The 27,976-nt window shown below is 41.7% G+C and overlaps 1 protein-coding gene across 6 annotated transcripts; it reads right to left on the reverse strand.

Moving 5' to 3' along the window:
• Positions 1 to 913: 913 nt before the first annotated feature.
• PRDM4 (PR/SET domain 4) lies at positions 914 to 27,664 on the reverse strand. Of its 6 annotated transcripts, none has more exons than XR_003791224.1 (12): positions 27,474 to 27,517; positions 26,816 to 27,082; positions 23,546 to 23,679; positions 20,779 to 20,964; positions 18,396 to 19,190; positions 15,955 to 16,104; positions 14,825 to 14,964; positions 13,791 to 13,876; positions 12,669 to 12,796; positions 11,728 to 12,042; positions 1,771 to 1,957; positions 974 to 1,051 (listed from the first exon to the last, which is right to left on the reverse strand). XR_003791224.1 is itself a non-coding variant. In XM_029206399.1 (12 exons), exons 2-12 carry the CDS (start codon positions 26,824 to 26,826, stop codon positions 4,318 to 4,320), a joined length of 2,427 nt encoding a protein of 808 aa, XP_029062232.1. In that variant the 5' UTR covers positions 26,827 to 27,082; positions 27,474 to 27,517; the 3' UTR covers positions 2,355 to 4,317. The 6 variants fall into 6 exon arrangements, 5 of the variants coding, with proteins under 5 accessions (XP_029062235.1, XP_029062232.1, XP_029062234.1 ...); XM_029206399.1 differs by lacking the exons at positions 974 to 1,051; positions 1,771 to 1,957 and adding exons at positions 2,355 to 4,630; positions 10,036 to 10,204; XM_029206397.1 differs by lacking the exons at positions 974 to 1,051; positions 1,771 to 1,957; positions 27,474 to 27,517 and adding exons at positions 4,318 to 4,630; positions 10,036 to 10,204; positions 27,601 to 27,664.
• Between the last annotated feature and the right edge of the window lie 312 nt (positions 27,665 to 27,976).

Consider the following 27,976-nt stretch of genomic DNA (forward strand, 5'->3'; position numbering starts at 1 on the left):
AACCAGATAAATATTTTTAAAAATAAATAAATAAAAATAAAAATTTTAGCCCTGTTATCTCAAATGTATTTCCCCAGCCTTATTTTACTACACCACAGATTCAGGATTGTTTTATCCACTTTTCCTTACTATTCTTCTCTTAGAATTACATTTTCACTCCTGCTCCTAGATTTTACCACTTCTTGTACCTGTAACACTTGCCATGGTCTGGCTTGCCTTGGGTATAGGTGTCTGCGTCTGCATCTTGTGGGGTCTCCAACGTTTAAGACTCCTGTGGACTGCTTCAGGATCACCTGGGGAGCCCAGGAGGCTCATCAGTAGGCCTGGGGCTGACCTGGACACCTGACTTTTCTCATTTCCTCAGGTGATCCAGCTGTGCATTCAGATCTCTGCAAAATTTTGAGTTTCCAGAGGACAAGGGCATAAGTTCTAGCCATTTTTCTGTTCCTTTACAATGCCTTAATTTGTGCCAGCACTCAATAAGTGTTTCGGGGTTTTTCTGGTTTTGTTTTTTGTTTTTGCCAATATATGGTTTTTGAAAGAAAGTTGTCCTTATCTGAGGATGACATAGGCCTGGGGGCTTCATGACTGTCAAGTGCGTATATGCAAGAAAAGCAAAGGAACAAAAACATAGCTGAGGAGCAATTCTATCCTTTCAGCAGTCCAGAAATCTGCCAGTGGCAAAACACACCACTACAGATTGTTACTGCCATTATGTTGCTCACGATTTGTAAAACTGAGGTTAAACTGTAATCGCTACTCTGGAAGCTGCTCCTCTATGAAGCAATCACCATAAAGATGGTCTATTTGGTTGGACAGTATTTAGTTTGCCAGGGCTGTCACAACAAAGTACCACAGACAGGGGGCGGGGGGAAGGTGCTTAAACAAGAGAAATTGATTTTCTCACAGTTCTGGAGGCCAGAAGTCCGAGGTCAAGGGGTCAGCAGAGTTGTTTCTTCCGAGGCCTCTCTCCTTGGCTTGCAGATAGCAATCTTCTTCCTGCATCTTCATGTGATCCTCCTCCTGGGTCTCTCCGTTCAAATTTCCTCTTCTATAAGGAGACCAGTCATACAGGATTAAGGTATGCCCTAAGGACCTCATTTTAGCTTAATCACTCCTTTGAAGACCTTATCTCCAAATATACTCACATTCTGAGGTACTGGGGTTAGAATTTCAATACATGAATTTTGAAGGAACACAATTCTGCCCAAAACAGATGGTATCATTTATATACCTGAAGTTGTTTTTGAGTGTTTGACTCTAAGATGCAGCTTGGTGATCAGGTAATATAAGTTTACATACTTAATAAGGGGCTGATAGCTCTGGCAACGTTTATGTTCCTCAAGACACACTAGCAAGTGTGAATATAGGTCAATAGGCTGAAAAGGCTGAAGCAGACTAGATCCTGTCACCTCTTTGCCCTCTGACGTAAGGAGGAGCTCAGCACACATGCAAGATTGAAACTCGCCTTTTAAGGAAGGAAACAGCAAACATACATATACTGATCTACAAGAAGACTGCAAACTAAAGTTTCTAGGCTTTGGCCTTGAAAAGTCAAGTGACGTCAGTTTTACTTGTCTCACTAAAATCTAGGACTTCTTGGGTCATGAATAGCCATATTTTAAGGATAGAAATCTGTGCTAGGATAACCTAAAACTAAAGAATATTAGCCAGTGCTCACTGTATGTTGAGCACTGTGCCAGCCCTTTACATGAATTAACATCAAATAAAACTATGAAATGGGACCTCTTATTAGTAGTCTCTGCTTACAGTTCAGTAAAAAGAGGCACAGAGAGGTTACATAACTTGACTGAGCTTCCAAACCATCGTGCAGCAGAGCCCAGACTGGAGAACGTTCAGCAGGGCTACAGAGCCCACACTCATAATATCCTGCCTCTGAATGTGACCATTTACCCAACAGCAGACTGATCCCAGCAGCAGCAACAGATGAGGGCACCTGCAATGGGCAAGGAAGGCTCAGAGTAAAATCTTGTCAAAGGGGCAGCTACTAATTTACTCATCTTGTGAGAATGACTTACAATGTGTCACTTAAGTCTAAGAGGTAAAAAAAAAAAAAGGAAGACACAGTTGTAAAGCAAGCAACAACAGCTACATTTTCACCTCAACTATTTCCCAGAATTCCTCTTTTACTGTTTTACATAAGGTTTATCTATCTTGGGCAGCACTTCAACTAGCACCTGGAAATGAAGAAATTTAACCCAGCGTGAGCCAGAGTTAAAGGGAGAAAGGGTGCTTGTAGTTCTAGCACCGATGGTTTCCTGGGGACAGGAGTCACTGCCACCAGGATGCCTTTACCAGCTCAAAAGGCTGAGATTTGAGTTGCCTCAGTCCCACCAGAGCTCCCTGATGAAGCCTTCATGGCCCAGTGTTGACAGCCACCTCTAACCACCATACCTCACCAACTCCCTCAACTGTAGACCTGTAGTTCTCCAAGGAGACAGCAAAGTAAAGGCACCACCTCAAGAAGGAAGAGGGCAGGGATGAGAGCTGGAAACGCAGGGAGCATAGTTTATTTAAGCACTGTTATGCAGAAGCATGCGAAAATATAATTTCAAAGCTACAGTACTTAGGAAATACTTTCTCCACTTCTGACCTTAAGAAAAACTCAAGTTGTACCTCATTTTCCCTAAAAAGACTCATTCCTCTCCGTCCACAAAATGAGATTACAAGAGGAATCGTATTTTTTAAAAAGTTTTTATTTTAATCCTTCCTAGAGGAATACAGATTTGAATGAAATACATTCATTCCATAAATACATTAGCAGCAAAACCTTCCCACCAAGGTTCTCTCTACTCCAGCCCAGAGGTCGTGCCTTAGAGCAGGAGAGCATGTTCCATCAACCGTCAACTTCACGATGTGTTTGCTTCTTGCTGAAAGCAGGAGATGCATGAGAGACAAGGTGAAAAGATCAGATGGGTAGATGAATTAAGCTGGGACCCTGAAAAAACACCCACGTGGTGACCATTTAACCTTCTGCACTTCCCAAATCCTCTGGCATCCACCATGCTTAACTGATGAGGTCCTTCATTGTAGACAACTGGGAAGGCCTAATCTTGCAAATGCACCAATATGTCATCTGTCATTCTGAGTTGGCAACATTTTAATGGTGTCTTGATCCTTTTCATAGGGTAAGCCAGATAGGAAGGATCATTCCCTCCTTCCTTCCCTGGGCCAAGGTACCACTTTGCCAGCTGAGTCCACATGTCCTTGTTATCAGGAGACGATGCAGCAGGCATTACTTGGCTTGCTACACCCCCAGATCCCCTTTGTCTGGGTGCTGGAGGCTTCACTGGAGACAGAAACATGTCTAAACCTACAAAGACCTCTAAGGAACAACCACCAGATCTCTTACCCCAGCTTCAATCAAAGCTAGCTTCTTGGACAGTGGCCCAGGCATCTCTCCTTTTCTTCTCTCCATCAGTGCCTACTGCCCGGCTGCTCCCTTTTTTATCTGTCCTCTAGGTACCTGCTGAAACTTTGGGAAGCAAGACCTACCCTAAACTCCCAAGCAGCCAGGAGAGATTAAGGTAGGTGGTGCTTTAAACTTGTTAGCTGCGGTCAAGAGTAACAAGCTTACGTTGTTATATTCCAATCCATTCTGGGATAAGCTTAAGTCACAAGTCTGCATAAAACAAAACACCAGAACCATAATCAGGACGACTGTAAAGGCAGGGACCAAGTTTAGAGTGCTACCAAATCAGTGGCTTGGGAGAAAAATGGAATAATGAAAGAATTTAAAATAAATCTGATTTGTTTGGGCAGAGAGCAGCTCTGACTCAGGCATAAATGTATCACCCAATTATGTAAATAAAGAATAGATCTCAGGGCTTCCCTGGTGGCGCAATGGTTGAGAGTCCACCTGCCGATGCAGGGGACACGGGTTCGTGCCCTGGTCCGGGAAGATCCCACATGCCGCGGAGCAGCTGGGCCCATGAGCCATGGCCCCTGAGCCTGCGCATCCGGAACCTGTGCTCCGCAATGGGAGAGGCCACAACAGTGAGAGGCCCGTGTACAGCAAAAAAAAAAAAAAAAAAAAAAAGATCTCAAAAGCTGACACTTTCCCCCCCATACGCCACTTAAAAATAGGATACATGCTCTTTTCTCAATCTTTCTTAAAGTGTTTTCATTAGGATACTCTTCTATAAGTGCTTTATCCGTTCCCATTTAGTCTGTTTTGACTGTTGGCTGGAAGGAAATCAGAAATTATTTTATATAAAAAGCACGGTAGTGGATAACTGGTCATGTGTGTTTTTCCCTTTTGTATTTTCCATCCGAAACAGCTGGCTCCTTTTCCTTTCATTTATGTGTAGACAGAGCCTCGTCCACGGGATACACAGCACTGCTAACCCGGCAGCCTTCTGCCCCCACAGGGTCCGCGAGCTCCTCCTCCTCCGAGTCGTCTTCCTCCTCCTCCTCCTGCGCTGATGAACTGGACGTGGGCCCTTTGCAGGTTTTCAGGTGTCGGGTGAGATGATATTTGGTTAGATAAGCCTTTGTACATTTTTCACAGACATAATCCCGTTTTCCTTCATGTGAATTGAGATGTTTCTTTAAGTGATTTGTTCTCAAGAACAGCTTATCACACTTGGGGCACTTGATCTGGCGTTCTCTAAGAGGAACACAAGAAAAAAACATTTGATTTGGGGTTACAAATGACAACTGAGGCACACACTTATTCTGCACAACCTCAGACCTTGTCAGAGAAGCTCTACCCAAGTAGAATCAAACTTTTTTTTTTTAAAACAGGAGATGTATCATATAGAAGAGTCATAAAACATTTGTAGTTTAAACACCATAGACTGATTTTGCTTGTTTTAGAACTCTATGTAAATGGGATCGTACTGTATGTATCTCTCTTGTGTTTTGCTTCTTTCACTCAGCATGATGTTTCTGAATTTCAATCAAGTTGCTGTATCAGTAGTTTGCTCCCTTCCACGGCTGTAAGCTACTTACAAATATACCACAACTTATCTGTGGCACTGGCTCTGTCTGTTGTTAATGGGTATTCTGGTGGTTTCCAGTTCTTTATCACCACAGGCAAGACTTGCTATGAACATTTCTACACTGGTGTGTGGATTTGCATACGCATCAGTTCCTCTAGGGCAGGGGTCCACGGCCTGTTCGGAACCGGGCCGCACAGCAGAGGTGAGCAAGAGAAGCTTCATCGGCCGCTCCCCATGGCTCGCATTACCGCCTGAACCATCCCCGTCCCCCATCCGTGGGAAAACCGTCTTCCATGAAACCTGTCCCTGGTGCCGAAAAGGTTGGGGACCGCTGATCTACGGCATATACTCAGGAGAGGCATAGCTGGATCAAAGGATATGTACATCTTCAATTTTACTAGATAATGCTACGCTGTTTTCCAACATGGCTGTATTGATATACACATCCATCAACAGCCATTTGTGAGTTGCCATTGCCCCACATTCTTACCAACTGGAAAACTCAAATTTGAAAACATCTGCCAATTGACCAATACACAATGGTATCTAACTATGGTGTTACGGTAGCCCATACAACAAAAAATTATCCGGCTAAAGATGTCAGTAGTGTTAAGGGTGGAGTAAACTTGGCCTAGACATTTAGAGCTGAAAAGAAACTTAGGGATCACACAGAGCAGGAATTTTTTACCTCTTTTTTTTGAGGAGCTGAACCCTACGTCTTAATGAAAGTCCAATATGTGAAGCAAATAAAAGGGGGTTAAAATCCTTGATGGAGTGTGAGGGTGCAGTGGAAAGTTCTGAAGCCTGGTCTCCTTAGCATTTTTACCACCTTCTCCCAGCAGGACGTGGCAGAGAAGAATTCTGTGGAGCTACAGGACAGGGAAAACTCAGTCCCTGCCTTCATGGAGCTTACATTCTAGTGGAGGACTCACACCATAAACAAATTAAAAATATATAAGGTGATATCGATAGTAATAAATACGAGGTAAGAGTGACAGAGTCCTGTTTTAGATGAGATAATCAAGGAAGGCCATTCTGAGGAAATGACAAACTTAAGCAGAAACCTGAATGAAGTGAGGGAGGAAGACAGGGAGATATCCAGAGGGAGAAGTTTCTAGGCAGAGGCAGAACAGTGCGAAGGCCCTGAGACTGTGTTCAGTATGCTGAAGTAGTAGCAAGGGGAGGCCCAATGTGGGTAAAATAGAACAGTATGAGAAAAGCAATAAAAGATGGAGTGGGACACGTAGTCAAGTACCACTACCACATAATGAAGGGACTTCTAGTCAATGAAGAATCACGACTGGAGATGTGCACAATCTGACTTATGTTTTAAATATATCACTCTGGCCACTGTGGACGAATACAGCATGTGTGTGTGGCACCTGTGTGTATATCTGTGTTGGGGAGTGGATGAGGAGAGAGAAGAGCAGCAGGGAAGTCAGCTGGGACACTACTGAAGTTGCCCATAAAAAAGATGCTGGTGGTCTCAACCAGGCAAGAGCTGAATGAAGGAAAGAATGGAAGACTGAGTTGAGGATGACTCCAAGGTGTTTGGCTTGAGCCACTGGGATGAATGGTGGTATCATTTTCTGAGCTGGTGAACACTGGGGAAAATCAAGTTTGTTGGGTTAATACAAAGAGTTGAGGTTTGGACTTATCAGGTTTGAGCTGCCCAGCAGACATCCAGAACTCAGAGATGCTGAGTGAATGGTTAGTTATATAAGGCTGGGGATATAGATCACAAAGCCACGGGACTAAGATAACGACCTAGAGAATAAGCGCCCCACTCGTACTCTCAAGTTCCTTTCTTAGAGGAAGGGCAAAGTCCCATGCCTTATACTCCCAGGGGAACACTGGGAGAGGAACAACTCCCACATTTGGCTTTAGGGGCTATAGTTCTTTTCTAAGCAGATAAATAGAATGAATTCCAATACTAACATATGCATTTTGAAATGCCTAAAAGTAAGGATACAAACAACTGAAAATTTTACCAATGATCTCTATAGGAAGTCTCATTCAAAAATATTGGTTAGCGGGGGCTTCCCTGGTGGTGTAGTGGTTGAGAGTCCACCTGCCGATAGAGGGGACACGGGTTCGTGCCCCGGTCCAGGAGGATTCCACATGCCGCAGAGCAGCTGGGCCCGTGAGCCATGGCCGCTGAGCCTGTGCATCCGGAGCCTGTGCTCCGCAACGGGAGAGGCCACGACAGTGAGAGGCCTGCGTACCCCCCCCCAAAAAAAAAAAAAAAAAAAAAATTGGTTGGGGAATTCTCCAGCAGTCCAGTGGTTAGGACGTTCACTGCCGAGGGCCTGGGTTCAATCCCTGGTTGGGGAACTAAGATCCTGCAAGCCGTGTGGTGCAGCCAAAATATATATGTGTGTGTGTGTGTGTGTGTGTGGTGAATGGTGCTTCTTTTATGAATGACTTATACTAGCATGAAGTCTTGACAGTCCTAAAACACCTTTTATACCATGGGAATTTGGCAGAGGCTTATTATATTTTGTCATCATGAGAAAGTGTCCAGATCCACATTTAAGAAAACTGCTTTCACTGGTCAACATCTGATAAAGCCAATTTCCATCCCAAAAGGAGATAAGCAGTTATGACTAATCTCAAAATAATTTCTATTTCATTATGCTGTGAAATGGCTACCATAAAAGCAAGTGCAAATTTACACATCACTTGAAAGAATAGAAAGTTAAGGTCAAGGAAGATAATAACTCCTCTTCATGTGTGGTTTTCAAGAAGTAACAATATAGCCACTTGCCAGAGATACTGTGAAACAAGTCTTTCATTTGGATCAACTCAGTAGCACTCAACACTGACTGGACATTAGACTCACTTGGGGAGCTTTTTAAAAATACCAAGGCCAGGGCTCTACCCCTGACCAACTAAATTAGAATCCCTGGAGCTGGGGCCCTGGCACCAATCACTGTTTTTCACATTTCCCAGCTGATTATCATGAGCAGTGTTATCGGTTGGATATTTGTCATCCCCCCACCCCCACTCCTAAATTGGTATGTTGAAGCTGTAACTCATAATGTGATCGTATTTGGAGGTGGGGGCCTGTGGGAGGTAATCAGGTTTAGATGAGGTCATAAGGATGGGACCCCCATGATGGGATTAGTGCCCTTATAAGAAGAGGAAGAGAGACCAGAGCTTGCTTGCTGTCTCCACCATGAGGACACAAGAAGGCAGCCATGCGCAAGCCAGGAAGAAGGCCCTCATCAAAACCCAACCATGCTGGCACCCTGATCTCGACTTCCAGCCTCCAGAAGTTTAAGAATATAAATTTCTTTTGTTTAAGCCACCACCCAGTCTATGGTATTTTGTTAATGGCAGCTCAAGCTGACTAATGTAAGCAGCTAGACTAAATGATCCCAGAGATCTCTTTCAGCTCTAATTATGTACAATCATATCTAATATTTGATAATTAGTGTGTCAAATTTCTAAAATTTCATACTAAGAATGAAACCACTTAATGAAGACTTTGTTTTAAAAGGTCATTTTGAGAGTTTGGAATGTAGATCCAGACTCCTTGGATGTTTTAGTGTTTCAGGTTGCACTGTGGCTATGAATCAAAGAGCTGGTATAAAAGCAAAATATTTATCTAAAACCCGTAATAAAAATATAAAGTTTCCATTTTTTATGGATTTCTAAATAATAATTCAAGCTAATGTTTTCTCCCTCTTCTAACACTTGCTAAAAGCTCAGGACCACAAAATCTGTTCTCTTTTCTCTACTACTACTGTAACTAACACAGGCTGGGCAATTAATTACACTTGGATCCATGCAATAAAATCCTAATAGGTCTCCCAATACTTGGCCTTCTCCTCCTTCAATCACCCTTTCCTGCTGCCAGAGTAATCTTTATAAAATGAACATCTCAAAAAAAAGAACATCTCACCATGACATTCTTTCCCTTAAAATCCTTCAATGCCTGTGCAAGAATGTGAATACACGTAACATTACTATATACTTAAAAATGGTTAAGACAGTAAAATTTGTGTTTTATGCCATAATTAAAATACACACATGCACGCACACACACAAAGCACAGAATAGTTCCTGGTACATAGGTAGGAAAAATGCTTCGGTGACTCTCCATTATTTCCAGAATGAAATTTAATTTTCTTAGTTGGATAAAAGGCTCTTCATGATTTGGCTGCTGCCTCTCTCTCCCTCACTCTCATATACACCCAACGCTCTAACTATAAAGAGCCACTAGTGGGACCTCCTTGGTGGTCCAGTGGTTACGACTCTGTGCTTCCACTGCAGGAGCACAGGTTTGATCCCTGGTCAGGGAACTAAGATCCTGCATGCTGCACGCGCGGAAAGGGAAAGGGAAAGGGAAAGGGAAAGGGAAAGGGAAAGAGAAAGGGAAAGGGAAAGGGAAAGGGAAAGGGAAAGGGAAAGGGAAAGGGAAAGGGAAAGGGAAAGGGAAGGAAAGGAAAGGAAAGAAAAGAAAAGAAAAAAGAAAAGAAAAGAAAAGAAAAGAACCACTCGCATTTCACAGTCCTTTTCGCATACTCCGTTTCATCTGTCTAGAACAGTATTCTCATCCCTTACCCTTCACTGTCTCCCTGAATAACTCTAATTTATCTCCTTTAATGCTTGCTCAAACTACCAGGACACTTTCCCAGGACACTGCAGGCTGGGCTGGGGCCTCCTCTCTGGTCTCTCAGGACCCAGCGCTTACCCTGACATCTGCAACACAGTATAGCAATTACTCTTCTGTCTCTTAATGCTCTCCAAGCTCTTTAAATCCAAGGACCACCTCATCTTTGTATTTTTACCACTTAGCACAGTGCTGGGCATCAAGGAGGTACTTAGAAATTTGTTAAATTAATGAAACGATGTTTTGAAAATATAAAAAAAAGGAAATACAGAGAGTAGAGGTGAAAAATAAGAAAAACAAACAAGTGAAATCTTCCAGGATAAACCAAAACGTTAGTTTTCCAACCTCTGCTTGGCTACGTGGAACACAGGAGGCACCGACGGGTGCCAAGGCAGGAGACAGATGACAAGCCTCGTTCCCCGCCCGAGGGGTGTTGGGCTGCGGGCGACTCACTGTGTGTGGATGAGCACGTGCTGCTTGAGGTCCTGCCTCCGCATGAACAGCTTGTCACAGTAATCACACTTGAGGTTCTTCTCGCCCGTGTGGATAACCATGTGGGACTCCAGGTGAGCCTTCTGGGTGAAAGACTTGTCACACAAAGCGCACCTGTAGTTCTTCTGACCTGCACATCAACCCGAATTACCATACCATGAATAAAACTGCCACGAGCATTCTCAGGATGAAGAGGCACACTGTATGGGTATGTAGCAGAGGCAGGAATAAAACAGAACTGACTGTAAACTGGAACTTCACTTTCTGGGACTGTCTACCCAGAGCTACTCAGAGCCACTGAATTTATATTCTGCAACTAAAGCTAGTGAAGCTAACAAATCTGACCTCCTAGGACTGCTTACCTACACACACACACACACACACACACACACACACACACACACACACACACTTTTTAATGTTTATAGCTAACACATGATATAAACTCTGGAAAAAAAATCACTTATAACCCCAGTGCCCAACTTAATTCAATTATTTTTTTAAAAAACTCATGAAATCTAGTACTTGCCTATAAAAGCAAACATATTTTTACAACCTACATTTTAGTATTCTTTTTTAAAACATTTAATATGACCTCATAAACCAGGGATGAAATAAAATCCTTTTAAGAATGCAGAAATAGGGACTTCCCTGGTGGCTCAGTGGTTAAGAATCCGCCTGCCAATGCAGGGGACACAGGTTCAAGCCCTGGCCCAGAAAGATCCCACATGCCGCGGAGCAATGAAGTCCGTGCACCACAACTACTGAGCCTGCACTCTAGAGTCCACGAGCCGCAACTACTGAGCCCACGCACTGCAACTACTGAAGCCTGTGCACCTAGAGCCCATGCTCCACAACAAGAGAAGCCACCGCACAGCAACCAAGAGTAGCCCCCACTCGCGCCACAACTAAAGAAAAGCCCACACGCAGCAACGACCCAACACAGCCAAAAATAAATAAATAAATTTATATTAAAAAAAAAAGAAATAAAGTTACTCTAAGTCAGGGGTTAGCAAACCTTTTCTTACAGGTCGGTCAGAATCTTAAGCTCTGTGAGCCACGTGGTCTCTGCTGCGACTACTCAGTCTTAATGGAAAAGAATGAGGGAAAGCTTTGCTTTCAAAGATTTGGAGAAGGAATGGCCCAGCCAAGAAAACGAAACTAAAGCAGTTACTTTATAGCAAAGTAAAAAAGTAAGTGCTAAGAGAAAGGGGTTGGTTTGTATGGAGTTTAGAAAATAGAAACTCAACAAATTTTGGCAGTGTTTACTGAGCAATATTCAAAGGAAAGAAACTGGCTGTGGCTGGTGACCAGGGGTGAGCTCTAATGGGAGGCTCAGGCTGTTTCTGTAGAATTCCCTTTTGGCCCAAACACATACATCAACTTCCTGATTATTAACTGCATTTTTCCAGTCACCTTCAAACTATGGTGGGGGCACCTGGAAAGTGAAGCAACTTAATAACGAGAAGTAATACTCTCTGAGGAGGCACAGTTATCCCACCAAGATTTATGACCCAACAAAGTCCTGCTGACAGCCAGCTGGATTCTTTCTAACATCTGATCTCAACTCTACCTGCAAGACTATCTTGCTGCCAAGGCCTTACTAATTTCTAATTTTTCAAAATTCCACTTTGATGGTCCAACACAACTTACCTGTATGTATCTTGAGGTGGGTCCGCAGGTTGCTGGGATCACTAAAAGCCTTGCTACAGAAATCACACTTGTGGGGCTTCATACCCATGTGACCCATAAAGTGAACATGAAGTTTGGAAGGAGAGATAAAAGCTTGGGGGCACATGGAGCACTTCCACTTCCTTTCTTTGCTGTGGCTTGGCCCATGGCTGCTGCTGTGGCCCTGGCTAGGAAGATGGTTATGGATGTGGCTGGTCAGGTGGGCTTTGAACTCTGTATAGGAACTGCACTCCTTGCCACAGTTACAGAGGTGCACATCTGGGTGTTCAGGAACACCTTAAGAGAAAGATTATTCAATGTCTCCTGATACTTAAATTTAAAAACTTGTTGATATTAGTAACTATTGCTTATAATTCTCCCTACTACCAAAATTTCCAGCTTGCCCACTACCTGTAAAATTAAAACATCTTGTTCAATGCTCTAGTCCCAGCATCTCAGATAGCGTGTCAGGCACATACATAGGGAACATTTGGTAAATACTGGATTATAAGGCACCCTTCCTAGGAAAAAAACTTAAGATTTTGTAGTATACAAACTCCTAAACATCACTTGTCATCATGACACAGTGCAAGAAAAAGCCTATGAAGGTTAAACCAACTCAAGAAGCTTTGCTGTCCTTTATGAAATTAAATTGTAATGGTTCAAAAGGAACACAGGAACTTCAAATTCCACAAATCAAAGTCCTAACACAAAAGTTCATACTGTCTGGTCAATAACAATTAGCTTATGAAGAATCTCACGGATTTTAACACTTTTAACATGGGGTAAAATCCTGCTTTTATATACACAAAGGTATGTGATTTGTTTCAGCTTACATGTAAATCATTACCAAAACTCTACTACTGGTCCTTGGTGCTTTTACTATGCTAGATTCATAGCAAACAAGTCTTACATAAACTTACCAATCTGCTGAGCATAATCCCGGCTGTAATAAAAAAGCAGTTCATTTTCAGGAGGGATATCTTGTGAGGTGCAGAAATAGATTTTTCCATCATGGGGATAAGCCACCAAATTCTGCTCTTCCCGATTCCTAAGTTATCACATTTAACAGATGAAGCATATTAAATTTATTTTATTAATTAAAAGAAATTTTTTTGGCTGTGCCACAAGGCTTGCGGGATCTCAGTTTCCCGACTAAGGATTAAACCCAGGCCACAGCACTGAAAGCCCAGAATGCTAACCACTAGGTCACCAGGGAACTCCCATCAAGCATATTAATTTTGAAATATACACTAAACACATCATATCCCTACAGCAAAATCCTATATGAAAACTTAGATGTACTATTTCTCTGGGTCATTTCTCTAATTCCCTATACTACCTATTAGGAGTAACTTGCATAGAAACAGAATTCTTACTTCAATATCATCCTTTATAGTCAGAAATACTACAGTCTGTTACTGGAAGAAAAATAAATAAAGTCTTAAAACAATATAACAAAGACACAGAAATAGATAGCTGAACAAGAATTAACCACAACAGCAGCCTAAGGGGTTGACTAATAGCTAATATAAAGAAAAAGTACCCGGGTTTCCCTGGTGGCGCAGTGGTTAAGAGTCCGCCTGCCGATGCAGGGGACACAGGTTCGTGCCCCAGTCCGGGAAGATCCCACATGCCGCGGAGCAAATGGGCCCGTGACCCATGGCCGCTGAGCCTGCGCATCCGGAGCCTGTGCTCCACAACGGGAGAGGCCACAACAGTGAGAGGCCCGCATACAGCAAAAAAAAAAAAAAAAAAAAAGAAAAGGTACCCACTTGCAAGGTCAATGGTAATTGTATCATTCCTTACTGCATTAGAAAGTTGAATAAACTGTTCATAAAACAAGGATAGTTTCTTATCTTTTGATTTATAATAACCCTTAGTCAACAACTACTGGGGTGAAGAAGGTGAAAAGTCTTAGGCTTTAAGGTATGTTCAGATATCACTGTCATTTGGATTCTTCGATTCTTCCCTATTCTATTCAAAGCTTCCTACTGAAAAACATGTGAATCGTAACTATTTCTTTCATCCAAGTCTACTCTTACCTGGCTTTGCGCACAAACATCATCCAATTACATTCATTTTCGTCACTTGTAATGATGCAGAATTCTAGGACACCACTGTGGTATATCTGTCAACAAAAGGCAAACATACACATCAGATGAACTGAAAAGTGATACACAATGCTACTAAGTTTAGTCTAGCAATAATCTCATTTACTTTGCAGTAGGTACCAACTTTCCTAGTCAGTGTGAAAATACATGGTTGTCTTCTCAAATGTTTGTCATTTCACCAGTCCCCCTATTTCCAGCAGTACAATAAAGACTACTAGAGACCTACAGTTAGTGCTCAGTGTATAGAATCATGTTGCTCTTGATTATTCACATTTTGGCTTGACTGGAAAAGACATAAGAAACAGTCTGCTTGTCTTCACCACCTACCACATGAATGGACATTAAGGTCGGAGAACCACCTCTTCTCATTATTTCTCCAATGCACGTAGCATTCCTCTATGTTTACTCCTGGATACCACAATTAAAGTCCCCAATGCCAGTGGCACTCTACCTTTCCAACTATCACAAGACCCATTTCCCCCTTAGTTCAATTTTTGCAGGCATCATTCTCAACCTATTGACTAAAATTCTATATAAACATGTTACAGGAATAGCTGTTTATATCAAAAACTTAAGTTTCTACAGCCCCTTCCGTTAGAAAACTAGAGAAATAATCTTAGTTTCCAATTCTAGAATTGTTTCCCAAGCTAAATATTTGAGGAATGTTTTAGTTGATTACAAAATAAGACTTTCAACATATAAACAAAGTCCATGGCCTCAGCTGCCACAAGTAATAAAAATGAATAATCATTGAGTTATCTAACAAAATGGAGACGAAAACAGTTTATCTTCCATATTCAATACCTGATGTTCTGCTGTGTATAATAAGTTGGCTACCAAGAACAGAGAATGTACTATTAAATGACTGATAGTGAAAGGCACTGTATGAATCTTGGGTAAGTTTTTAACTACCTCATTACAGTGAAAGCAACCAAAAGTCATAGAAAAGTTTCATAAACACTGACCTTCCAGATATGATTAACTGCCTTGTCTGTCCATTCTGCTACCTCCATGGAGTGACTTTGCTGGCCAATAAGAGGCCCAAAGCAAGTCCGCACAGGAATGGTTTCTCCAGTCCATACACCTATCAGTGGAAGGACATGAACTACACAATCAATGATTTAAACATCTAATCAGATAGAGAAGAGAGTAGCTTAACTCATACAAAGAATCTTATTTTCAATGAACCTAAGTACTACTGATATTCTAGCACTCCTGAGAGGTAGATAAGTCTTATGGGTCCTATCCTGTAAATAAGGAAAAAGTAATAAACAGATTAGATAGGGGCTCAGAAGAAATAAGCAGAGTAAGAAACAGTATCAGAAATTCCTGAACCATTTTTATACACAAGGAACCAAACCATGTCCCTTCAAATACGTTATTTTGGAGTTGATACATAAAAAAGACTAGAGAACATCATTCTATCATAAAAAAGTAAAGCAATTACTACAAAATAAATCAAACTTCTAAGATCACTTGTGCTTAAAGCACTGCTCTTTACTATCTAAGCTGTTTAATGCTTTCAATTGACCCATGCCTAAGTTACACCTGAAAGAATAACGAACCTAGTATTGTATTTTCGAAGAATGGCACAGTGATTTCAGATACCATGTGAAGTTCCAATATGGATAAGCATACTTTGGCAGTCTACATTTCTTATTACCTTTTCCTAAGGAGTATTAGGCAATTTACAAACATCTGATGTAAATATCTTTAGTGATAAAGAAGTTATCAATGGTGAATTTTCAATGTTTTATAAAAGAAACTAAGTTTCAAGGAGTGCTTTGTCATGATTATTGATAGTGGATGATGCAGCTGAAAATAAAAGTCAAGTCTTCAAAGACTCAGGCTAGGATTCTCTCCTCTATTCAATTCTGATTCTAAGAAAGGGGAACTTTCCCAATAAAGTTTTCAACTTGATGTACTGCTGTCACCCCTGGACAAGACAAATATTCCGTAAAAGGATAAATCTCAGCTATAAACTGACTTCTGGATCAACCAAATAATCACTAAATTACACACATCCACTTTTACAACTTCACCCTACAAAGGAAGAAGAACCTCTGATGGGGTTTTATGGTTCCAAGGGTCTTACCAACATCTGCTCCCACAATTGACTGGCGGAGAACAAGCTGCTTTGGGAGAGAAAGCCTCGCTCTGCTCTCTATTGGAGTGTCAGGAACAAAAGTCACCGGTCCGTGATCTGGGCAGTCTGAGGGATAGGCTCGGTCACAGAGAGTGCACCCTGCAGATGGGAAATTTGAGACATAAATGGGGTCAGTTCTAGCAGGCAAATGAATGACCACCTGCTTTTTTATTTAAATACAAATTATTAAAATGTAACCAGTACGAAGCAAGGTTCTAGTAGAAATTCTCTTTCTTACACTTTCTTACACTAAAGAAGAAGAAATTCTCACTTTCTTACACTAAAATATATATCCACTGTTATATCTCTCTTCAGCAACATTTGATATTTTTCTTTTGATCCAACTGGACAAGTTTTCTATTCAATGCATAAGAGAAAGACTGATCAAAAAATAAGCCTACATTACTTCAAGAATCAAGTATATTATTCCTTACATTGAGTAGATAAGTAATACCTTGAGATATGATGTTCTAAAGTCCAAAAGATTCCAATTCTACCAAACTATAAGAGGAAACTGAGTTGAAATGCTGTAGCGATGCAAAGCCAAAACAGAGATGACAATAGAGCACAACAAAGTCAGAGCCAGCTGCACCACTGCTCTCTTTTGCTTCACTATTAACAAACTGGCTGACCACGCTTTGATGACAAGCTCTTAAGACAAAAAAAATATGCAACCTGCTCTTTGGGACAGCAGGTGAATCATATTCTTGCAGACATATTTGCTTAACATTCTTAATTCTTATTGTTCATGCGGTCTTTTTGCATTGTCAGAAAAAATGCTGAATTCATATTCTGTTTTCTGTGCTTACTGTAACTTCACTTTTACAAGCTCAGGAGTGTCCTCCTTCTCTATAAATCTTCTGTTCTATTCTTTTACTTTCCTTTCTCACTGTTACCTTAACAGTAGTATTAATGACCCTATTTAGTCAATGACTGTGTTCAAACTTTCCAAATTCATTCACAAAATAGTTGTAAATACATAAACCTTAGAATCGCAGCCTTCTAGGTGCCTTTTTCTCCTAAGAAATCCATTAGAAATTACCGCTTAAATGGCATAAAATATCAGTAAGTTTTCATATTTAGCCAAAGCAGTAATAATATATTACTTCTTCGAGTACTACTTGATTAAAAATTCTTTGAATATCAGACTAGAGATCCCCTACACTCTATGAGAACTTATTCTCCAATGCTCTTAACAAGAAACCATGTTAACTCTTCAAACAAAGGAGATTCAGAATTCATACTGCAAAAAATGCTTACAGGTTTCCTTCAAAGATATACAAATGGCCAATAAGTACATGTAAGATGTTCAACATCATTAGTCATTAAGGAAATGCAAATTAAAACCACAATGAGATGCCACTTCACACCCACTACAATGGGTATTAGAAAAAAAAAAGTCTTGGCAAACATGTAGAGAAAATGGAACCCTCATACACAGATGCTGGGAATGTAAAATGGTGTGGCCACTTTGGAAAACAGTCTGGCAATTCCTCAAAACGAGGAATTCCACTCCTAATATATATCCAAGAAAATTAAAAACATATGTTCATACAAAAACTTGTACATGAATGTTCCTACCAGCATTGAATATAATGGCCAAAAAGGAGAAACAACAAAATATTCATAAAAGATAAATGGATAAACAAAATGCGGTATATGCATACAATGGAATATTCTTCTTCCAAAAAGAGGAATAAAGTACTAATACATGCTATAACATGGATGAGCCATCACAACATTATGCTGGAAAGAAGCCAGACACAGCCACATAATGTGTGATTCCATTTATATGACATGTCTAATAGGCGAATCCAGAGAAAGCAGATTATTGGTTGCCTGAGAACGGTGGGCAGGGGTGAGAGTGACTGCTAATGGGGTTTCTTTATGGGGCGATAAAAATTTTGGAATTACACAGTGGTGATGGTTGCACAACCTTGTCAATATACTAAAAACCACTAAACTGTACACTTTAAAATGCATATGTGAATTATATTACACATGATCTAATAAATATGTCTTATGTTGAAAAAGCAAATGGCATGTCACACAGAATACCTTACTGAAATTTACTTCTATAATTAACTATCTGTGAAATCTTGGGAAATACCTTAAGCATTATTAGGCTAAGCTTACCTGTAAAATACAGAAATGACTGTTTCCTTACTTCAGGAAGATGCTATAAGAACCCACAAAATGTCTATATACTGTTTGGCTTACCTGAGGAAAAGGCACCACATTAATACAAAGGACAATACAAAGGCAAATAAAAGTTCCAAAGTCTAGTTACTTTCTATACTCCCTTAACACCTGACTTTGTGACTAAACCTGTTAAGGATGATGGCCCTTTCTATCAATATCTCCAAAAGAAAAAGGCTAAGCACACTCACAAATTGTAAACAAGGTTGCCATATTTTCCTTGTTTGAATTGGAGTCTTCCATTTGCAGTGAAGGTGGTACAAAAGAAAGACTGTCTGAAGACACATCTACATGACCTGTCCCCATAGCAACCTCCTGGGTGATGGAGGAGACAGCCACAGGTTCTAGGCTTAGGCCAACTTCATGGAGGGAAACAGATTCTAGGGAGGCGAGGTTGTGTGAGGTAGAGAGTGCCACGCTTACAGAGTTGGTGCTCATGGCCACGGTGTGGATGGAGTCACTGAGGGCACTGTCAGACATTCCGTTGACCCGACTTGCAATGTGGTCTGTCTCCATGACCACAGGGAGCTCCAGGCCATTCCCATGAATGGGTATCACACCACCATGTCCTACAGTTTCTGCTGCAAGGTTGTTGCTCACAGAATCCACAGAAAGAGGTTCATGACTTCTGGAGCCATTTGGGATTTGGGTATGCTCGCCTGCAACACCATCCATGGTAAGCTCTTCTGCCATTCCATCTGTAGAGATTGGGCTGGTGACCCTAGAGACGTTCTCCATAGTGATTGTTGTGTCCAAGGCCACCTCATGGCCATCAGTGGGATGAAGACTTTGGGCACCATGTGTGTTCACAGAGCGAGAGTCTATTGAAACAATGCCTGGTTCTAATCCAACATTTCCATTGGACTGATAGGGATCTAGCGCCGAAGGGTTATTGGTGATAGATAATGCTGTATTACCATCAACATTTATAGAGTTAGGGTGGATATACTGAGGAGGTGGTCTGTCAGCTAAATAAGATAAAATGCCTGAGAAAAGGAAAAGATGAGATATCAGGAATTTTTCAGTATATTGTTAAATATAAAGAATTCCAAATTCCTTACAAATGTAACTAAACTAAAATAATCTCCTACCTATTTCCTTGGTTTGATATCTATATACTTTATAAATAGCAACATACATATACCACAATTCAGTTTTTCCTGTGAAACTCAGAAATCATAAAAAAATTAACTATGTTCCTTTGAAGTCACTAGAAATTAATCACTTATAAATGCTGCCTTTAATATATACATGGCTGGAGTTCCTGAGTCTTAAGATGCGGAAATCTGCTCTATAAGAGTTAAAAGGTAAAATCATTTAAAAGATTTTCCATGTGAAAAATAAAAATTAAATATAATTTTTAACTTATTAGACTATCATAAAACATTAGGCTCTATTCAAAACAAGTCACAATTATACCTGCTTTATTAAAACAGAAAAAAATATTTGAACACTCGTGCTTATGAAGATGTGGTGAAATGGTACTTGCTGCATTGCCAGTAGGAGCCTAAATTTCTAAATCCTCTTTGGAAAGTATCTATAATAATAACCTCAAAAATGTTCATACCCTCTTGCACAAGAAATTCCACTTATGGTAATCTCACCTAAATGCATTTTGTAAGTATTATACACAAAGACATTCATATATGATTATTAAAAAAACTGGAAAAAACTGTCCAACAATAAAGATATAATAAACCATGGAATATCCACTCAGGAGAATATAATGCATCATTAAAAAGGATAATTATGAAAACCACACAGCAGTTGGGAAAAATAACTATGTAAAAATAGAGAAAAATATTAAGTAAAAAAAAGGGTACACAATTGTATAGAAAGTACTATATAGTGTTAATTATGAAAAACAGTAAAAACCTATACATAAAAATAAAAGACAGGAAGGAAGTACACCAAAAAGATGGATGATGGGACTATGAATGATTCCCCTTCCTCCTTATTTGCTAAATTTTTTGAAATGAGTATATAATACTTCTAGAATAAAAATTCAATAAACTTTAATTTATAATAAACAATGACACTTGTAAGCAGGACATGTGGTTGATAGGAATTACAACTGCAGAATTATAAAAACTGAACCAAGGAGATGCTAGAGGAGACAAGAAAAATTGTTTATGTGCCATTAAGAAATTAAGCTTAGGGCTTCCCTGGTGGCGCAGTGGTTGGGAGTCCGCCTGCTGACGCAGGGGACGCGGGTTTGTGCCCTGGTCTGGGAGGATCCCACATGCCGTGGAGCGGCTGGGCCCGTGAGCCATGGCCGCTGAGCCTGTGCGTCCGGAGCCTGTGCTCCGCAGCGGGAGAGGCCACAACAGTGAGAGGTCCGCGTACCGCAAAAAAAAAAAAAAAAAAAGAAATTAAGCTTAGTCAAACTGCTATGTTAATATGTTATCTATATGTTCTAAGAGGAAAAGTACATAAATATGAACAATTTTTTCCCACAAAGATTAACGTCTAATAGTGACAAACAGAAAAAAGTGTTATTCAAGCCTTCAAGAACTGAAGTTAAGAGTTGGCTGAATTCTTTCTCCTAAATTCCTGAATAACTATAACACTTACCAGGTAGAATGGTTCTGAAGTAACTGCTCTCAAGGTGGGGGTAAGGTGGTGGAGGTAGGGTGTAGTTTCTTTCAGGTAACCCACACATCACCCCTCGATCCCCAATACCCATTGGGAGCATGAGAGACAAAGCAGAAGGCAGAGAGCTCAGGGAGGGACCCAGGTTTGGAATCGCCACTGGCAGCCCTACAAAAAAAAATTTTTTTTCTCCATTAAAAGTAAGTATCTTAGGGCTTCCCTAGTGGCGCAGTGGTTAAGAACCCGCCTGCCAGTGCAGGGGATATGGGTTCGATCCCTGGTCAGGGAAGGTCCCACATGCCGCGGGAGCAAATAAGCCCGTGCGCCACAACTACTGAGCCAGCGCTCTAGAGCCCGCAAGGCACAAACTACTGAAGCCTGCGTGCCTAGAGTCCGTGCTCCGCAACAAGAGAAGCCACTGCAATGAGAAGCCCGCACACCGCAATGGAGAGTAGCCCCCGCTCTCCGCAACTAGAGAAAGCCCGCTCGCAGCAACGAAGACCCAACACAGCCATAATTAAATTAATTTTTTTAAAAAAAGTAAGTACTTTAAAATTCTGTAATCACTTGCTCAACTCTTAGGAAGGTTTTTGCAATGGGCAAAAATCTCACCTAGCAGCCCTTTACATCCACAGATAGGTAGTGTTGTGCAGACATCCACAAACAAGTCCTACATTTAGTCAAGTTAATTTTAAAATGCCAACTTGATCATCCATTTGTCTATTGCCATTAAGTATCAAAGCATTTAATTACAATTAAAAACCTAGCTTAAATACAATTTAAGAAAACAAATTATTAGAGATAAAAAGAATGGGAAGAAACATACCAAAGATCAAAGAAATATATCAAAGTTCAGAGTGGTCTCTGAGTAGTGATAGAACAGTTGTTTGTTTGTTTTTCTAAGAATTTTCTTTCTTTCTTTATTTGGGTCTTTGTTGCTGCGCACAGGCTTCCTCTAGTTGTGGCGAGCAGGGGCCACACTTCGTTGCGGCACGTGGGCTTCTCATTGCGGTGGCTTCTCGTTGCGGAGCACGGGCTTCAGTAGTTGTAGAGTGCAGGCTCAGTAGTTGTGGCCTGCGGGCTCAGTAGTTGTGGCACAGCACAGGCTTAGCTGCTCCACGGCATGTGGGATCTTCCCGGACCAGGGCTTGAACCCGTATCCCCTGCACTGGCAGGCGGATTCTTAACCACTGTGCCACCAGAGAAGTCCCCAGAGTTTTTAATTTATTTTTGCACTTTACTATATTTTCCATTTTATATGGTGAGAACGTTTCACTTAAAAAAAGATATGCTTCTGGGCTTCTGGGGGCTTCCCTGGTGGCGCAGTGGTTGAGAGTCCGCCTGCCGATGCAGGGGACACGGGTTCATGCCCCAGTCCGGGAAGATCCCACATACCGCAGAGCGGCTGGGCCCGTGAGCCATGGCCGCTGAGCCTGCGCGTCCGGAGCCTGTGCTCCGCAACGGGAGAAGCCACAACAGTGAGAGGCCTGCGTACCGCAAAAAAACAAAAACAAAAACAAGAAGGCCTGGGCGCAGCAACAAAGACCCAATGCAGCCAAGAAAATTAATTAATTAATTTTAAAAAAAATGCTTCTACTTGGAAATTAATGTAAACCTAAATGTAAAACTGTACATACATATTTTCATATAATCTTTTGTATATATGCTGTACTTCATGATTTTTTAAAATTTGTACTTTATATTTACCTTGGACTATATCTATCCGCAAGTGCTAAAGTGACCCTGTGCCTACGTATCATAATGAACAATCACCAACTTGGGCAGTGCTGATTCGCATTGTTTTTGTCAGTGGCAGTATTTTTTAATAGGTTCTTCCTCCTCAATAAGAGTGTCCACTAAATGGAATGCCTAAGAGATAATCAAATGAGTTAAGAAGTAATACTTTTTTTAAAAATTTCTTTTGTGGACACTAAAAGAAATGTGAAGACACCCTAGTTTAGACAAACCTTATTTAACGGCTGCATATTAGTAACTAAGCAGGTAATTCTCTATAGAGAACTAAACAACTTAATAGATTTAAAATACTCTTAAACATTAACTCTTACTTTGATAAAATCCAATATATTACAATGTCAAAGACCGAGGAATCACTATCTTGCCACTGTAAGACTCAATGGCTTACTTGTTTCATTTCTATTTCAGTAGAAAGAAAAAATTGAACTAGCCAGATAAAAAGGTTTTAAAAGTACAGCGATGGGGAAAAATGAGCTTTTCCTATACTATTATTCTGTCCCAGTACTGAGGCTCAGGGGGAGTTCTACGTAGGAGCTCCATCTCTGAAACCTCCTCTTTGACCATAATTCTAGGCCTGGTGTGTTTGCAGCTGTTGCCAGTTTGATATCATAGAAAATAAAGCTGAATTTCCCATGTGTTCTAGGAATAGCTATTACAGTAACTTTGATTCTCTCCTAATAACCCAAGGACAGAATGCCAAGGGGGAAAACAGATGAATGGGTAACCCTAGATAAAATGCCAAATCAACTACAGCTCTACAGACAAAAGGCCACTAACCCAAGAAGAGAACAACCAGAAAAAAACCGCTACTCCTATTCTATCCACTAGGACTTCAGTACTCTAGAAAAATTGCTGCCACATGTGGAACCACCAGTTAGACCTGCTGGGCTTCTCCCTTCTACTCTTAAAGGGGCTTTCACCCCCCTGTAGGCTCCATTTAGAACTGATAATGCAATTAAGTGCTAAAATTCAGTCACTCTCCCTTACCACTCACCTGGGGCTGGGATGGCATTGTGAGTGGGTGAGGCAGCCAACCCCAGGTGACTCCCTGAGACTGGCAAGGCATTGCTCACAGAGGATGAAGTCAGCTGCTCCATCCCCACTGGGCTCAGGTTCATTTCATTCATCCTAAGAAAGAGCAGACACAACCAGTTATGCAAAAAATTACCTCAGTGACTCTGTTTAAGGTACTGAAGAACCTGAAACAATGGAGGTGGGGAAATGGGACTTAACCAACTATGACTTCATTTCTATGCTCACATCTCCCTGATAACTAGTGTCATTGGGATTCAGAGATGTTAACTCAGCCATCATATAGCAGAAACAGGATTTAACTCAGGTGTGCCTCGTTCCAAACCCTAAGCACACCATCTAAAGCAAAGTTTGCAATCCTTAGAGCACACTGGCAACAAGGGTTTGTTTTTTAAATTCACCTAAGTTTCTTCCTTCACAGTATTTAGTTTCTCCAACCGGCTTATTACTTTAAACCAGGAGTTTTATAGACAGTCTGTTTTAACTTACTCAAAGAATTTTTACTAATTCCTTTTACCAGGAGTTAAAGTGATACTGGGTGTGAATTAGATTACCAATCGTATAAAGAAGCACCATATCTTCTCCATGGATCAGCATTTTATTAAAATCCTGTATAGATACCTTAATAATTAATCAATAATTTTAGTAATATCCTCCACATATCAAGGTTCATTAGGCAAGCTTTGCTAGCTACTTTATAAAAAATTACTTCATATTTGCTCACCAATTCTACAAAATAAGGTAACCAAGGAAACAGTGGCTCAAAGAGGGCTTGTCATATGCCCCAAATCACACAGCAATGAAATAACACAGATCATGTTGCAAAATACTGTCAAAAAGTTTTTCAATACACCAAACTTTTTTTTTCTAGAGACCATTTTTGTGAAGAATCTGAGAACTGCTTTTTCCATAAAATCCATCTTGTAGTGCCATTGACAAAGTCATTAGAATAAGAGTATACTGATTTGAATGAGATATTACTAGAGATTGTTATCAGTATTAGTTCCTATGTCAGAATTTAGAGACTGCCATATTATAAACAACTTCAAGAGGCCAGCCAACAGGCTATCCAAAGGAGGTCACCAGTGACCTCCAATGCTTATACTGAGTTATCAGTGATTCAAGTTCATGCGCGTGCACCTATGTACAAGGGAGGGGTGAAGAACAGGAAGGGGAGTCAAATCGGTCTACACACTCCTTAGCAGTGAAGGCAAAACTTAATAGGTTTTTAATCTGAAAAATGGCAATATCAGCTACCAATCAACGTGAAAATAATAATAACTAATACTTATTACTCCCTTACCTTAGGTGTTAGGCACTGGGCTAAGTGATAACACGTAATTACCTCACCTAATCCTTATAACTACTGTGAGGTAGGTATTATTCTTAATCCCATTTTAGAGATGAGAAAATTGAGACTCAGGCTAAGAAACTTAACCCAAAATTACATTAACTAGTAAGTGGCAGAGTCGGGATTTAAATCCAGGTCTGCCTAATTTAAGAAACTAGTAAGTCGCAGAATTGGCATTTAAGTCCAGGTCTGCCTAATTTAAGAAATCTAAACTCTTAACTATGGCTAGAAAAAGAATTACAATAAAAGAAACTTTTTGCCTTTTACAGTTCCAACACTTATGATCTGTGTATTTATATTGTGGAGTATGTTTAAAGTCCCACATAGACCTATTCCTGAATTATTCTCTATCCATAAGCTTCAACCTTACTCCGGGCTAGGTATCTCATACAACTAGGCTCCCAGGCGTTAATAAAGTGTACAAAGCTGAGGGCGATACCCTATATAGAGTAGGCATTCTGAAATATGTATTTGATTTGGATGAAGCAATGCAAACTCATCTTTACTAGAAAGACAACTAGCATCCCATGGCAAATGAGATACACCTTATGAAAGACAGCACATTAATAACAGTATTTAATTATGCTATAAAAGAATGCAAAAATCCTTATAGCCTAAAGAAGCGATAGCTAACAATTTTGAAGTTTTCTGGGTTTGGGGTGGTTTAAAACAGACTTTTCCTGTGACTTTTTATAGCTACAAACATTAACTAAAACTTTAGAACCACTGAAGCAGTAATGACCTACAAAAAAATGGTTACGATAATTTTTTTAAGTACAATTAAAAGTCTGTAGCTTCAAATTCCATGCTGAAAATTTCTGAGTATTAATCTGTGCACCTCATCTCAAGATAAAAATCAAAACGGTGCTTCTAGGTTGACTCTTAGGCCTTCTCAAACCAGTTCAAACAGGAGTTTAATGTGAGAGGCTCAGCAGATTTCTGCTTTGCTGTGAGTCACTAAAATGTGATGATCTCAGCAGCCATAAACCAAAGGTAACTAGTATCCCACAGAGAGAAAGCCGATGAAGGGAATTTACAGTATGAGCCTCAAAAGACTCCCTCATTCCAAAGTGCAATTCTATTCTAGCTCCTTTTCTCATATGGGATGCTAGGAAGCAATCTTGGGAGAAGGGCCAGAATCAAGATACTAAGCTCGCTCTTCTTCCCTATGCATTCATTGTAGAATCATATCCTTCATCTTCTCTAGTTTATGTGACATATGTATGAACCATTTGTTGATCTTACGACTTTTTCTTAGAATGACATAAGAAGCTAACTGAAATGCAGCCACTTTGCAAATGCAATGGACAGTTTCAGTTAATTTAGATGAACTTTTTTTTAATCTTCCTTATCCTCAACATACAGCCTATGAAAGGGCTCATAAAGAATGGCCAAATGTAACTATTTCTTTGGCACACTTCTGTACTGTAGTGGCATGGTACCACAAAGTACTTTCAACATTAACACGGAGCCTGCACAATTAATAACTTAATTTCTCTACATTACCAGCCAAGCCAGACAGTAACCAGCAAAATTCAAGGTGAAACATGGTTTTGAGCTAAAAACACACTTCGAAATCCAGATAAAAATATTATTAAACACGCAAATAACTCAAAGGCAAGGATAAAGATGTCCAACGAGCCAACAATCGACGTAATGGCTATTCGGAACAACTACTCACATTTGGAGTAAATCAAATTTAATGAGAGTATATTCAACCCAATACTGGTTTCTGGATGTTTTGTTCCCTTTGGGACAAACCCACTTGCCAATCGCACCTGTAACCTGCCCAATGGCACCAAAAACAAAAGCACTCTTAAGTCTCATTTGCCAAATGTTTTCCAAAGATGTCACCAACGCTGAGCTCACCAAGCTACTCACCTGTGATGCATCTGCTGGGGGCCAAGTGTCAGAGAAAAGCGCACACGGGTGGTGGAGAACCGGCATCAGGGTTTGCGTTCCAGGGTCACGTGCTACCGCATCTTGCTTACAACCGCTGCACAAACGCGGCCATTCATCCCCGGGGCCGCCCGGGGCAGCCCAACTTCTCCCGAGGGCCGGCGGCCGCGCACCCCGCCGCGAGATAAGGCATGCCGGGGGACACCCGGGGCCTTTCCTCCAGAAGCTTCGGGAGGGGGGCTACCTAACCTGAGGGGGAGGACAAGGGCGGTCACCAAAACACGGGAAGGATGCAGCCCCCGTCCCCTCGCCGCCAGAGAGCCCGGGCCTGCTGACACTGCCTCCCAAGGGCGGCCAAGTCGCCCGCTCGCCGGCATGGGGCCCGCAGGCCGCCCTCGCCCCGCCCCGCCCCGCGCGCAGCCCACCTGCCGGCCGCGCGGGGGTCGCGTACGCCTGCCCCACCGCTTTGTTCCTCATCCGGGCAAAGCTCGCCTCGGGGCCCTCCCCGCCAGCACGACCCCCCCCCCCCCCGCCCCCCCCCCCCCCCCCCCCCCCCCCCCCCCCCCCCCCGCTCCGGGGGCCGCTCGCCTAATGTTTCCCGCCCGGCCCGGCCCAACCCGCAGTGTCCTCAGGGCCGCACCCTCCAAGGCGCGTTTCCGGCTCCTCAGCCACTCTCGGCGCCCGCTGCCCCGCCCCTTGTGCGTGCGCCCCTCCCCGCCACGGCCCGCAAGCGGCGCCAGCGCACCGACTCCCCTCCCCCAACCCACCCCGTTCCGCGCTTGCGGGCCGCGGGGACTCGGGCCGGAGGGGGCGGGCCGTGAGAGGCTCGGCCCGGAACGCCTCGTCTCAGTCCGGCCGGGTCGAGTCGAGCGCCGAGCGATCGATCCCGTTGCTAAGTAACCAGGGCTGACGTGCGCGCAGGGAGTGAGTTCTGAGTCTTATAAATCCACCAGACTTAGGATTTCAGTCTTCCTGGCATTCTCCTAGTAGGAAAGCGTGGGTCCACGCAAGCCCACAAGATTTGAAATAAGGAACTTAACCTAGAGGTGTTGGTGGTGTGGCCCAGGAGGAGTTGAATATCCCGAATATTTGTCGTCATACGTTACATCTGAAGGTTGCTCAGTTTCCTTACTTGAAGACATA

Source organism: Monodon monoceros, unplaced genomic scaffold (assembly GCF_005190385.1).
Source record: "Monodon monoceros isolate NGI ecotype Baffin Bay Population unplaced genomic scaffold, NGI_Narwhal_1 Super_Scaffold_6, whole genome shotgun sequence".
NCBI classification, from domain to species: domain Eukaryota; kingdom Metazoa; phylum Chordata; class Mammalia; order Artiodactyla; family Monodontidae; genus Monodon; species Monodon monoceros.

Bases quoted from the DNA above. Each gene is read 5' to 3' on its own strand.
- PRDM4 (XM_029206399.1), bottom strand. The intron at 13,877-14,824 runs GTCAGTGTTTAT...TTTTGTTGACAG, and splicing joins CAGTTAATCATATCTGGAAG to ATATACCACAGTGGTGTCCT. The intron at 4,631-10,035 runs GTGAGTCGCCCG...TGTTCCTCTTAG, and splicing joins CACGTGCTCATCCACACACA to AGAACGCCAGATCAAGTGCC.